The 14,940-nt window shown below is 34.4% G+C and overlaps 1 protein-coding gene and 1 pseudogene across 4 annotated transcripts in view; one reads left to right on the top strand and one right to left on the bottom strand.

Moving 5' to 3' along the window:
• The first annotated feature begins 3,443 nt into the window (after nucleotides 1-3,443).
• CHM (CHM Rab escort protein) overlaps nucleotides 3,444-14,940 on the top strand; it is a 190,979-nt gene continuing 179,482 nt past the window's right edge. The window contains exons 1-2 of one of the 4 annotated variants that reach the window (XM_036226400.1): nucleotides 3,447-3,513; nucleotides 8,015-8,167. In XM_036226400.1, coding sequence (XP_036082293.1) covers nucleotides 8,149-8,167 — 19 coding nt within the window. In that variant the 5' untranslated portion in view covers nucleotides 3,447-3,513; nucleotides 8,015-8,148. The other 3 variants (XM_036226401.1, XM_016129964.2, XM_016129961.2) reach the window with 3 other exon arrangements.
• Nucleotides 11,357-11,475, bottom strand: LOC118608344 (annotated as a pseudogene).

Here is a 14,940-nt window from a genome sequence, read left to right as displayed (position 1 = left end):
ATGTATTAGAAATATAATGATGAATAATATAGGCACAGTCCTTGTCTTTGTGGAACTTACCTTCTAGGAAAATGGCAGATATGAAACAAGTAACTGCATAAGTAATTCAATATTTCTAATCATGAAAAGTTCAACAAAGGAGGGTTATAGGGTGATAAGAGGCCTAAGATAGACTGTGGACTCGATTAAGATTTGCCAGAGTATGTGACATTTCGAATGAATTGAAAAATGAGTAGGATTAAGTTAGGGGAAAGAGGAAGGAAAGAGGAATAAAAGTGAACCTCAGGTATGTGGAGGAACATGTGTGAATACCCTGTGGCAGGAAGGAGCATAGAATATTAGAGGAAATGAAGGAGAACCAATATGGCTGGAGCTTAGAGAGAAAAAGGTGAAAGGTAGATTTTTAGACCAGGTTTAAAATTTAGGAGTGTATTTTAAAAGCAATGAAAAATCATGAAGGATTTAGGTAGAGCAGGACATGGTCAGATTTGAATTTTTAAAAATTTCCTCTACCTGCAGTGTGGAAAGTGGACTCGAGAGAAACAAGCATAAATGAGGGCTCCAGCTGGGACCTATTATATTAGTCTGGGCAAGAGATTATGGGGGCAGTTCCAGATTGAGAGGTGAATATATTTACAATATATCTTTGAGATAAATCTGGCAAGAGTTGCTGATGGAATGGTTTAAGGGTGAAAGAGGATGGTATACCAAGGATGATTCTTAAGTTTTTGATTTGAGTAACTGATTAGAAGTTGGTGCCATTTCTAAGGTAGGAACCACTGGAGGAAGAGGTTTGTGAGTGTGGTTGAAATGTTCAGGAGTTCAGTACTAATATGTTCAGAAGAGATGTTAAATAAGGGATTTGATATATGGATCTGGAGCTAAAAGCTGAGGATAGAGATCATTCAATTACTAGTTTGTAAAAAGATGATACATCAGACCCCGCAGTTGAGTAAACTTCTGAATACAGGTAAGTGTTTAGAAAATTGTGGTTTTTCAACTCGGGAAACCAAGTACAAAATTAGTGCCACAGTGATTTAATAGGCTAGTCAATTCATAGGTATCAATCATTTTATTGTACTGTGACATCCAATTTCTCAAAAATAGATGTCCTTAGAATAATAAAATAGACAGTAGTTAAGCTGCTTTGCTTTATGCTATTTTACTGACATTATCGACTCTTATATTCATCTTTCCTTTGCAAAAAATCTACAAAAACACATTTGAAAGAAAAGGTATTTTGAACATTTTATCTATATAGAGGTTTTAAATTTTTCTAATGTAATAATTTTCTCCATGCCCAGAGAGTGTAATAACTTTAGAGAAAGAATAGCTAAATATAGTCTGGCAATTTTATCTTTCTGAGGGTCATGCTTTCTAGCCTTGGTAAAAGTGGGATTTCAAATTTGGGGCAAAACATATTGGAAAATTAGCACTACAGAGTAATTATTTGTTTATTTTGTTTTATACCACTAGATGTAAACTTTATGGCAACAGGGTTTTTTTTTTCTGTTTTGTTCATTGATACAATCCCAGCATCTAAATCAGTGCCCTGCAGATAGTAGGTACTCAATGAATATTTAAGGGGGAAAAATACACATACACATATATACACACATACACTTATATACATGTATACGCATATATCTCCAAAGTAAGATAGAAATACTTTAATGTATCCTGTTTTTTAACTACCCATCTATGGCTTCTCACTGTTAGATAAGATTTTGGAAAGTTTCCTGGGTTTACCCTGGGAAAACTATTAATTTCCATTTCCACTGGTGGTATTAAGAATCTCACAGATAAGATGTATTTCACTTCTGATAATACTCATGTACAATGTTGTTAATGATTAGGACAAAATGCGGCAAAAACAGTAAAATACAAATTTAAATAATTTTCATGGAACTTCAGCAAAGTAATAAACGTATTGAATGTTTTCAAATATGACACATGATAGTGGTGGATATATAAAAAGGTGAACTGTCTCCATAGTACTTACCATCTATTAGGGGAGTCAGGACTAAGCTTAGTTCAGCAAACATTTATTAAATTCCTACTATGTGCCAGGCTTACATTAGATGCAGGAAATACAAATATAAATAAGGCACATTCCTTGTCATATGGGGGTTTATAAAGTTGGGTGTTGCATACCTGAGTTTGTATTTTTGTATGTGTGGTGATATGTGTATTGTATAGGAACCAATTTAAACGCAAATACTTTTGGTGCAATATGAGAGGTTATGACTGAGTGAGAGCCCTATCTAGGGAAATATAACCTAACATAGGGAGGAGATGAAAAGAAGAGGTGGTAGAAGGTGAGCTGAATCTTGGGGATTAACGTTAGCAAGAGAATGCGATCATCCCATCCGGAAAGAACAACAGTGACTGGGAACCACAAACATCTCACAGGTCAGGTGGTGTAAGTGAAAGTCCACTACTGCACTTTCTCTTTGAATTATTTTGAAACTTGTTAAATAACTACACAATTAATTTCTTGGGTCTGAAAAGGACCTTCCCTCACTCTCATGCACCATCCCCTTCTTTTTTCTTTGGTATTGTCAGACAGTAAAGCATTTTATATAATTGTGTGAGGGGCGGGGCGGGAGGAGGCTGAGCTTGAAAATACTTATGGGAAGCGTATTAGCCGCTTGGCATAGACAATATAAACCCTGTCATCAAATACAATCACTTTAATACACAGGTCATTTTACTATATCATTTCTGTGGCAGCTTATCAGGAGAATCTTGTATGGGCTTCTATATGTATAGAATACCAGATTCTGAATCAATATACACTTATCAAGCGACTACTGTGCTTTCCCTTTCATATCTTTTTTTTTTCTCTTCTGTAGAGCAAGGCTAATTTTGCAAATATATATCGCCAGGCATCTGTTTTGACTAACTAGAACAAATACAGACTCAACGAAGGTTCTATTCTGGCGAAACAAGGGCGAGATTTTTTTGAGGACTTTCATGAGGAAGATATAGAGACGAAAAAGGTATGGGATATAGTTTGAAAGAACTGGTGTGAAAAATTACTCTTCGGGGGCCAAAATTAAAGTACAGACACACTAGGAGAAACAGTTTCCAGGCTGAAATGAAAATTTCCTTTTTCAATTTCACTTTGTCCTCGTGTCTCCTAACAATTCTTGCTTCATTATTGACAAGGGGTGCCCAGGTCTTTTCACATTCATCCTAGCCATTTTTGTAAAAACCGACATCTCTTTTCTACCCGAAACCTCCAGGCTATGCGCGCTATTGCACTCAACCTGGAAAATGAATTGCGCTTTTAACACTCACGTAAACCTTTCAAACATAATACTGTAGTCACCTACCTGGATCCGCCACCCAAGGACTACAATACCCAGAATGCACTCCCCCTCCCCCGCTTTCTACCGAGGCAATGCCTAACTTGATCTCATGTCCACAAGCACTAGTCACATGACACATTTCCTGTCAAGATGGCGGATAATCTCCCTTCGGAATTTGATGTGGTCGTAATAGGGACCGGTATGTGTAGTTTTGGTACTTCACGGACAAAGTATAGGAAGTCTGTCTTGTTCCTACCTTCTCTGTCAGTGGCGAGGGTTGGCGAGAAATGCCAAGGGTCGAGCAGGGAAGGGAGGACAGAAAGGAAGTGAGGTAGTGGAGTCAGCGCGGGACTTGGTAGCTCCAGGGAGGGGCTTGGACCCGAGGTGCTTAGCGCCATTTGAGTAGGGGGTCGATCTGGTCGATGCCGATTGCTGAGGTTGGTTGCTGCGGGTGATTCCTGTAATTTCCTTAGAGGGAGGTGGGTTGCAGTGTCATGAGAATGGAGGGTCGGGTTTTTATCAATGGAGGCGCCTTTGACGTGACGTTGTGATTCCCTCCTTGTTGATTCCAAGATGATATTCCCCGTCATTTTGTCTCGCCATTTCAGAGAAATTTTTCATAGATTTATGTTATTCTAGGGTGCAGTGCAGCTTGGATACAGCTTAATCTTGAATTTTTCGAAAAATATGCTCAGTTATTGCCCGTATACATATTAATTTACTGGGGCAAGGAAACGGATTTTTTTCTATTGTGTTGAGAAGACAAGGAAATTGTATTTTTTTTTTTTTGAGGTAGGCATTATTTCTTCTTTATGGCATTTTGCTTTCTATCACTTACCTTACCTATCCACAACTAAATGAGCTGAAAACAAGCTTCTGTGAATTCCAGTTCAGGTGTGTGATCTTATCTTCCCCTTGTTTTCCCATCGTTATTTTCCATGTTTTGGGTGGAGCCAGAAACCCCTTTGCAATTTCTAGTTGACAGATTCATCGTATCACTCGTGGCAGAGACATTTAGCAGCAGTTGGTATTTTGGTTTTTAAACAGTGTAGAGGGTGGATTTAGCTCGGGTGAAATAGATTGTTGTGTGGGGTTTTCTCTTTTCTGCAGAATATTTTAGGCCCGGAGAAGTTCTGGAGGATGAGACCCTGCCCATTGTGTTAATGAATTCAATTTGTCTTCTCAAACAGTAGGAGTAACCATGTTTCTAGGGCGGGAATAAAAATAATAGCTACCTGTTTTAGAATGCTTATTATTTGCTATTCGATGTGCTAAGCACTTTGCAAGCTATATGTAATCCTCATATAGAATTGTTAAGGGTAGGTATTCTCTCCACTTTACAAGAGGAAAGGGGGCTTAGAAAGGTTGCAGTTTACTCAAGATCAGACAGCTGGTAAATTTCCAAAGGCCCATTACATCCCAGAAGGCGAATCAATGGTTCTCTTAGAGTTAACCTGTATTAGCAGAAATAATTGGGAAAACTTTGTTCTAGACCTTGCTTGGCCATTAACTAGCTGTGTGAAATGCTGGGTCTAGGTGCTTAATCTCTCTGAGCCTCAGTTTCCTTGTTTTTGAATGTAGGAAGGGTAATCTAGATAGTCTTTCAGGTGTCCAACCAGAAATTCTCTTATTCTGGTTGCACCTGGTTAATTGTTCTTAGAACAGCAAAGACGTGTTTATTCTCAGCGTGAAAACTGCATGGCTGCAGATAACCTGTTTATAGTTATTATGAACAGATGTTAGGCGAGAGCTGGAATAAGCCAATACACTATTTTCTCCAATCTATCATGAAACTGAAAACAACATCCATTTCAGAATAATAGTTGTACCACACTTGGGTTCTATATTATTTCCTAGATCTGTTTTGTTACCTAGGAACTCGAGTGTTAAATTTTTTTGAATCATTACAAGATTTTTTCCTTATATGGATTAAAATTTTAATTGATAACAGTGCTAATTACTATTATTAAATGCCGTGAGTTATAATAAATATTTTGTCTTCTGGTTCAGTTCATAATATGGACTACATCCATCCTGTTGGAGTATATTATGATGGAGGTAGAAAGATACTGTGATCCAAAAAATTGCATCAGGAGGCATCTGATGTATCTGGAAAAAGAGACATTTTAGACTTATTTCAATGAGAGTAATTTATTTCTCAAAGTATGGAAGAACTTATTTGAAGTATTTTTTTTTGTTATCACTTAATGGTGAACATATTCTGAGTTTATCAAGCATGCTGCTTAAATTTATGACATGAAACTTTGTTTCTTGGTATGTCAAAGTAGACAAATTGGATGAAAATCATTTCTCAAATGATTCCAATAATTCCAGTCATTACTTAATTGAAATTTTTAATGTTTGTGATATTTCTCTTTTGAAATAGTTTGCTGAAAGTAGCCTTTAAGGTGTGTTTGCATTACTAAATGTACTAGCTTGAGTAAATCATAGGAAAAACAGTGTTGCATAGATTCAGTTTTACTGACAAAAGCAATCATGCATGTATCAGAAATATGAAGAAGTAGGCTGAGATGTAATTTTTTCTTTTAGCAGATTTAGTTCTAGTAAAAAAAAATGTCATTAAGAGACAATTGCTTCATCAAGTAAAATCACCTATGGAAAATGTTATAAATCCCTTTGAATTTGATTAATTTGTATTTTTCATTTTTCTTAACACAAGTTTTTCCTTAAGATCATGGAAAAATTAAGTTTTAAATGTATCTCCTTAGTTAAGCTCATTTCCTTTTAATTACAAAATACAGTTAATATATTTGGAACACCGAAAGGCAGAGGAATAAGAACCATGGAAAATACAGAAGAAAATGGTATAAGGAAGGAGAGCCAACTGAAGTCTCAAGGGAGGACCAAAAAAATGGATATAAGTGATAAGTGTCTAGAAAGTGACCTTCAGTTTGGGTACACAGTTGTCATTTTCAAGACATTTTGCCATTTAGAAAGACATTTGAATGATAATTTTGTGGGTTGTAGAGAAGTATTGGTTTCAGGTTAAAAATAGTCCCAGTAACATAACACTTCAGTGGAGGTGACTTATCTTGTAACCTGTGTAATCTGCAGCAGAGCCAACAATTCAACAGAACAGGCAAGATGGAAATTATAAGAGCTATGCGATAACATCGATATATTTCTTACATAGAAGAATCCATCAGGTTCTCACTTAGGGCATATTCATTCTTATTTTAGAAATAATTCTAGTATGCTCAATATATTAGAAACATCCTATTAGAAAATATAAGGAGTGTTATCACATATGGAAATTCCAAGGGGTATTGTTCCTAAATCCTGACTGCTTTGCTAGGTAGTACTCAGCATGGTGTAATGGAAATTGGAAATCACTTGACTTTCCTACTGGTGACTTTGGACAAATTGTATAACTTCTTGGGACATCATTTTTTTTTTCATCTGCAAAGTAATATTTGAATTAGGTGACCTCTAAAATAGGTACCTACCAGCCCTAAAATGTATCATCGTGTGTGCATAATCATGACCTTGGGTCCTTGAGAAAAGGCTAAATTCTGTATAGTTCTTATAAGAAGTCAAGTCAGTATTGAATATACTTTAGAAAATTTATACCAAAATGGCTCATAAAAAACATCTTCTTGAAAATGATAAGCTGCTTTAATTAGGTAAGGTCATGTACGTAGCACAGTTCCATTCCTTGATGTTGGTCAAGAATCAAAATGTTAAGGAAGTTAGCCTTGGCCGGCAACTCCTTGACTATGATGCTTATGGTTGTGGTGGAGTAGCTTCACTTCTTTAAACATTGGAGGGTAGGAATGCTGCGGGAGGTATGATAGAAACTGTTTACCAAATACCTGTTTTGTGTCAGACTGTACCAAATGAGTTCCCATATCTGTAGCTCATTTAATCTTCCAGGATGCCTAGATATGATTCTAACATCACAGGATGTCCATACTTCTTCCACCCGCATTTCCAAATATCCATGGACCTATAGTCTAGAGCAGAACTTTTTTTTTTTTAATTGCAAGATGCCACCTATTTGTGGGTCATGAAATCAGTTCCAGTATTAAAAAAGAATAGAGTATATCAGAATTTATTACATGTAGTAAGGATAAGTATAGTTTTATGAAACATGTTATATCTATGTAATAAGTCACTGTGTAAAATATACATATCTATAAATATACATATCTATATATACATATAGATGTATAGGTACATTTTGAGGGGATGGTCAGGAACAAAAAGTTTTTAAGGCTAGGAATTAAAATGGTATTTCAAAAGTCCTTTAGTTTTACAAATGCTATACCACTCTTCTATTTTATTTACTTCGATATGTATGTATCTCATTTCAGCAGTGTAATGTAGTGATTTACAGTGTGGCTTGGAAATCAGACAGTCTGGGATTCAATTAGCAGTGCCTCTTGTGCCACTTATGTTCTTTAATGTCTAAATTTCAATTTTTTCATGCCTAAATGTATTTAATGAAATAATTCCTATAAAATGCTTAGTAGGTGCTCAGAAAATGTTATTTTTTATGGCTCATAATGCCATACCGGGGCTCATGCTTTCCATGGACAGCAGTGGAAAGATTCAGGTATCTGAGCCATCTTCCTCCTCCCTTTGGCTGCTTGGTGGGAAAGATCTATTTCTATCAGAATTTTTGTTTGGTGCTTTACAGATTTTCTATTTTTTTTTAATTTTGTTTTTTTTTTCACCAGCTTGTATCATTTGTCATTTTTGCTGAAAGCTTTCAAACAAATTTCTTATTGGGGCATAGTATGAAACTCTTCCTTGTCAATGTAAGAACCTTAAAGGAGCTAAAGAAAGACTACAGATTTTGCTGTTCTGAAAAATGCTTTGCAATTCTTCAGGTATGTATTGATGGAAAAGTATGTCATATCTGCTGTCAATACTTAAAAAAGTAAAGAGAGTTATCTAACTCTGGAGAAGATTCTTCTGGGAGACACCTACCCTTCCCTGTAAAACATTAGTTTGAGCCAATCCCTTAGAGCCACATCTGTTACCAGAATTCTCTCTGTAGCATCATTTTCATTTCCCATGCCTCATGTCATTTTCTCATTTTCTCCAGTGTTTTCATGATGTTTTAGATAACTCAGGCTATAGCAATTAAAATCAAATATGGCTGCTCACTATCATAATCATGTTTAACATAAAACCCCAATGCATAGAAACAATTATAATTACATATAATTGATCTGTTACTCATGCTAAATCATCCGCTATTCAGTGTAGTCTTTTAACTGAAAACTTAGATTGTGTATGTAAATGGTTTTAAAAGTAAAATATTCTAAAAATCACCATCAGTTCCCAGTTTATATTTGTTACAGAAATATATACCTAATGTGTTACTTAGTTGTAGCCAACAAAATAGGGATACTTTGAAAGATTGATTTTTCTTTTTGCTTTTTAAATAATCTTATTAAAGGTTGTTTAAAAATGGTAATTTATCACAGATATTGATTTCTCAAAGCATCCATGATTACGAGAGCTCTCATATAATATTGAGACTATTTTAAAAATAGTCTGCAAATAGAAGGGACCAGGGGCAGCTTGGCCAGTGTGGTTTCATCTCGTATTGGATTTTACCAAGAGCTTTAGTGGGTAATGTCATACTAGACTGATTTGGTTTTATATCACATTTAGAAAAGTACCAACATCTACTTTTTTCTTCTGAGTGGTCTTACATATCTTTTTTTTGGTCCAGTCTAGTGTTCACATTGTGTTACAATAGCTATTTGTTATTGGCATTTTTAGTCATTTTATATTGCTTTGAAAAATTTCGGATCATATATCTCTGAAATTTGCACACTTGTTAAACTACTTATCTGCATATGGATTTAAAATATGGAAAAGTTTACACAAGCTAAAGTATAGAGAAGTAAGGTTTTACATGCAGATTTCAGGCATATTTTTCATTTTTCTATGAACTCTTACTTTGGTATGAGCTGTCTAAGCCAAATAGATGACAGTTATTAATTTTAGTACCTATAATATGCTGTTAAACGGATATATGAAAAATATTTTCTAGCATTTATTATTTGCCGACTATTGTGCTAACCCTTTAAAATGCACTATCTCATCTGATTGTCATGATAACCCTGTCTGTGGTTGGTACAATTATTATCTGCATTTTATAAATGTAGAACCTGAGGCTTAACTTTGATCTAAGTCAGACTGTTAAGACTGAAGTTGCTTTGGCTAATGCTGACATATTAGGTTGAGCTTGTTGGATTCTTCTAAGAGAAAAAAATACTTTATACTATCAAGATTAGATTAGTGTGCCCTAGCTTAGCAGTTGGCAATTGCTTCATTTTGGGCAATTACCATTCTTGACATTGAAATCGGATACCAGCAATGTTTTTTGGTATTAACTCCTTATTATTGACAGCATTGTGACATATCTGTGTCAGTTTGCAGACTTTCTGATAAAGGTGAACTGAATGACCTGGTTGTGTATCCTTTAAAACTGAGAGAGAGAGAGAAGGAAAAAAAAGGGAATCACAGCCACTAAAGTAATGACAAGAAATGGGATCAGAGAATACTGTAATATTTCAGGTGATAATCTGTTTGCCTAGGAATTATTCACTGATTCCAAGATTTATAATTTCCCACTGAAATCAAGTCATTGTTAAAAATAACCTCTAGCCTGTTTGCACTCTGTGCTGGGGTTTACCATTTTATGTCTTTTTAAAGTTCTCTTGCAAATTAAATTTTCAAGTACCATTATGGGACTCATTGTCCTATTTATGAAGCTTTACTTTTTTTGGTTCCTAGAATTTTCAACAATTGTCGGCACTTACAGTAGATATATCTTAATTGATAGAGTGGATATGGTAATATCTTTTTCCTCCAAGGACCTTGTCATTAATAAATAATAATAACAACACTTTTATGTATATACTTCCAGACTTTTCATTTTGTGTATAGATGTTTGCATGCTTTTCTATATTTATAAAAGTATAGCTTATTATAGATGCTGCTTTGCACTTCCTAGTATGTCATGAACCTTATTCCATGTCAACCAAACAGTCTTCCTCATTGTCCTTTTAAAAACATTTTAATTTGGAGATTATTGTAGACTCATTCAGTTATAAGAAATAATATAGAAAGATCCTGTATATGCTTCATCCAGTTTTCCCCAATGTTAAGTAGCATCTTGCATAACTATAGTGTACCCAGGAAGATTTCAGTTTTACATGTATGTGTGTGTGTGTTGTGTGTGTTTAGTTCTGTGCAGTTTTATCACATGTGTAGATTGGTGTGAACACCATCACATCCAGATACAGAACAGTTTCATTGTAAGAATCTCTCGTGGTACTTTTTTATAGTCACAGATACCACCCTCCTTTCCCCATCTTCAAGCTCTGGCAACCCCTTAATCTGTTCTCCATCTCTATGTTTATGTCATTTAAAAATCTTACTAAATGTCATTTTATAATAGATGCTTAGTAAATATTCTTTTCTGTAGATGTCATTTATTTAAACAAGCAACTTTTTTTAGACATTTAAGTTTTTTATTATTTCACTTTCATAAGCTAGTGTTATAAACATGTTGTGCCTAAATCATTGGTACATATTTACGTAAGATAAATACCTAGATCCGTAATTGCAGGCTTGAATTTTTAAAGCGTGGTTTATGATGCTTCTAATTTGTATTGATGAATTGCCTTAAGGAAAGTTTGCCAATCTATAACCAGCAGGGTATGAGAATGCTTATTTCCCCATATTCCTTCAATATTGGCTGTGAATTTCTTATTCTTAATTACTGACAACTTGATAGCCAAAAATGGTATTTCCTTGTTTGAATTTACATTTTCAGATCTTAAGTGAGATTATTTAACTAATAGGTAAATCGGTCACTTATGTTTCTTTTGTAAATTGCTTTTACCCGTGTTTCTATTGCACCATTTTCCCCCTTAACAATGTGTAATAATTCTTTATATACTAAAGACTTTAAATCTTTGTCATATGTATTTTTAAGTTTGCCTTCTATTTTTATGATGTTTCTTGTGTGTGAAAATTTATAATTTTTTTAGCACCTACAGCAGCACCTGGTCTTCCTAGGGGGCCTCCCATCCAAGTACTAACCAGGCCCGACTCTGCTTAGCTTCTGAGATCAGACGAGATCGGGCATGTTCAGGGTGGCATGGCTGTTGACAAAAATTTATAATTTTTATGTAGTCAAATTTATCTTTCTTTTTTTTTACCTTTTTGGTTACTGCCTTTGGAGATATACATAAGAAAGCCTTCCACTCCAAAATTAAGTAAATATTAACTCTTAGTTTCTTTTTTGATGTTTTAATTATTACAGTTACATTTTAATTTATCTGAAATTTATTCATTGTAAAATGAGGGTTTTTCCCTTCCTAGATCTTTAGCCACTTATTTTAACTCCATTGATCTAAAAATCTCTTCTTATTCCATTGATCGAAATGCTTCCTTTACTTTTTTTACTATATGATCAATTTTTGGACTTTATGCCAATAATGTGAGTGTTTCTTTCAGTGTAGTATCTCTTAAAGTGGGAACTATAATGTGGGAATAGACTAGGTCATCTAATCTGTAGAGAAATGAAAATGGTCCATGTTTGAAATCTCAAAAAATAAAAGGTAATATTTGAATATATAAAATATAGTATCTACTCTGAAAAATAGCAAACTAAAAGTAAAAGGAAAATAGAGCGGGAGTATTTGCAACTCATAACAAAGGACGAATTACATATAAATAGTATCTTTAAATCTTATATGAAAAATATCAGTATCTATAGATAAGCAGGCAGAGAATATAAACAGACAAAAAAGAAGGTACAAATAGTCAACGAACTGTTGGGAAAATATTTTTTTCTTGTTAATGGTCAAATGCAAAATAACAATAATTAAAAACGTTAAAAGAGTTAAAGCTAATCGTTGACAAAATTGTATTTTGTTTGATATGCTGATGATATTATAGATTAGGACAACACTGGCAAAGTAACATGATAGTTTGTACTCAGAATTGCAAATATGTTCATTCCCCTTAGATGCCAGATCTGAAAATTTCTGAGAAAATCGTTCAGCACAGGTAAAAAGCTACAAGGATGACAACGTTTATTTTAAAGCTGCTTGTCCTAGTAGAAATTGAAAATCTAAATGCTGTATATTAAAGAGCCCTAATATCTCAAAGGAGGCTGGCTGACCAGTGGAGTAGTCAGTCTTACAGTGTGGCCCAGGGTCGGGTCCACAGTTTTCTTTCTTATTATAAAATATCATAGATACAAATGAAATATATGTATGTACATATATGTGTGTGTGTATGTGTGTTTATTTCATAAAGTGAATAGCATGTATATGTGACCCAGCTAAAGAAAAGGAACATTACCAGAATCATAGAAGCTCCCTGTTAACTGTCTCCCCTTCTTTTCCCATAGATGGTACCATTATGGCAAATAGTATTAGTTGTTCCCTTGTTATTTTAAATGTTTTTATTGCATGTGTGTATCTCTAAACAATGTAGTGTTTTATCTGTTTTTGAGCCTTGTTTAACTTTCGGAATTCTACTCTATGTATTGTTTCTGTAACTTGCTTTCATTGATCAGGGTTATGCTTGCGAGATTCATCTAGATGCATATAGCTGTAATTCCCCCCCCACACACACACACACATACTGCTATTGTATAGTCTTGGTTTGCAAATTCTATTTATTTGCCCTTTGGTTCCAAGCCCACCCCACCCTCAGGAAATATATAATGTCATAAGCATACACATTTATGACAAAATACGATCATTTTGTATTATACATACCATTCTGCAATTTTTCTAGTCAGTAATTTCCACCTTTCTATTTATTCCAGTACATGTTTCTCATTTAGTACATAGATCATATTTAACTTTCCACAATTTTTCACCCCAAAATACCCTTTACAAATGATACATGTACAAGCTTGTTTCCAATTCTATATCATGTATTGCTTCTGGTTGTTATGTCCTATAAGTCTGTTTTATTCTAATGTTCTTTTTTTAATGATGACTGAGGTGGTGGTCATTATTAATGATGACTCAGTTGAAGAGACTGTGCCGTGACCCTACAGAATGTTCTATCTTTTGGGTTTGGGTGCTTTCTACCTTGTAGTACCATTTATCTTGTTCCTGTAGCCTATAAATTGGAAGTTCTATCTAAATGCTTGATGGATTCAAAGTTAATATTTTGGGCTAGACTATATCTTTGGTGATACGGATGTCATGTTGGATCATACCAGAAGACGCATAGTATCATGTTGATTCACCATGAGTGTTGCTCAGATTGATCCTGGATTAGGATGGTGACAATTTGACGACTCCCTTGTATGGTCGTTTATTCCCCTCTGTATTGGAAATAATCTGTTATTGATCATTTGGAACAAATATTCAGTTTGATACCAACTATTCATATAATTGTTTTAACATCAATAGGTAATCTTCATATAAATAAGTATTTTTATTAGGTTGTGTTTTAGTTCTCTGATTCCTTTTATGTTTAATAGTTTCCGCTAAATGCTAGTTTCTTAATTTACAAAAAGGAACATACCTTTCTAGCATTCTTGGTGTCTACCAGTTAGAGTACCCATTTCTGAAAATCAAGTCATTTGGGAAGCTGAATTTATTATAGAGTTGCTTAGGGAGGTAGACAGAGAGAATGAGGTGACCTGAGTTTAACAGCACAGACTTGAGCCAGACTAGCTAGGTTCCAGTATTATTAACTTTGTTATTTACTGAGTATATGACTTCGGCAAATTACTTAACCCTTCTGTTTCAGTTTCCTTATCTTCTACTGCCTTATGTATACTTGTGGACAGACACTGGAAAGTAAAGGAAAAATGAAAAAAAAATCATTAGGGTTTAGGTTATAGGTGATTAAAATATTTTCTTCAGCATTGTATCATATTCACAAGGTAAGAGAAAATCAACAAAGTAACTCATACTGCTTTTTAGATATTTTTAAAAAACTAAATGTAAACATTAATTGCTCACATTTCATGTACAATTCAATGAGTTTTTAATTATAGTTTCAGTCATACAGCATAATGATTAGAGATCTATATAACTCACACAGTGATCACCCTACTAAATGTAATACCCTTCTTCTCCCTTACATGTTTATTACAACATTGTTGACTATTTTCCTTATGCTACACTTTATATCTCCATTAATATTTTGTAACTATCCATTGGTACTTAATCGCCTTGCCCTTTTTCACTGTCCCCAAACCCCCTTCCCATTTCGTAGCCCTCAAAATGTTCTCCGTATCTGAGTTTATTTCCATTTTTGTTGTTATTGTTTATTCTCTTTAGATTCCACATGTTCATGAAATCATGTCATATTTGACTGTCTCTATCTGACTTATTTCATTCGGCTCAGTACTGTATAGGTCCATCAAAGCAATATCTTTTTCTATCCCCTTCCTTTTAGTCTGTGTGTGTCTTTTAATCTGAAGTGGGTCTCTTGTAGGCAGCATATATAGGGGTCTTGTTTTTCTTAATCCATTCAGCCGATCTCTCTTTTGGTTGGAGCACTTTCTTCTTCTCCATTTGAGGTACTTTTTGATAGAGATGTAGTTATTACCATTCTTTATTTATGTTTTTGGTATGTGTTTTTTTTTTTTTCTTAG

Source organism: Rousettus aegyptiacus, unplaced genomic scaffold (genome assembly GCF_014176215.1).
Source record: "Rousettus aegyptiacus isolate mRouAeg1 unplaced genomic scaffold, mRouAeg1.p scaffold_m13_p_9, whole genome shotgun sequence".
In the NCBI taxonomy this organism is placed as follows: Eukaryota; Metazoa; Chordata; class Mammalia; order Chiroptera; family Pteropodidae; genus Rousettus; species Rousettus aegyptiacus.
Note: the sequence above shows the minus strand (reverse complement) of the source record. Positions and strands in the feature narration are given on the sequence as shown.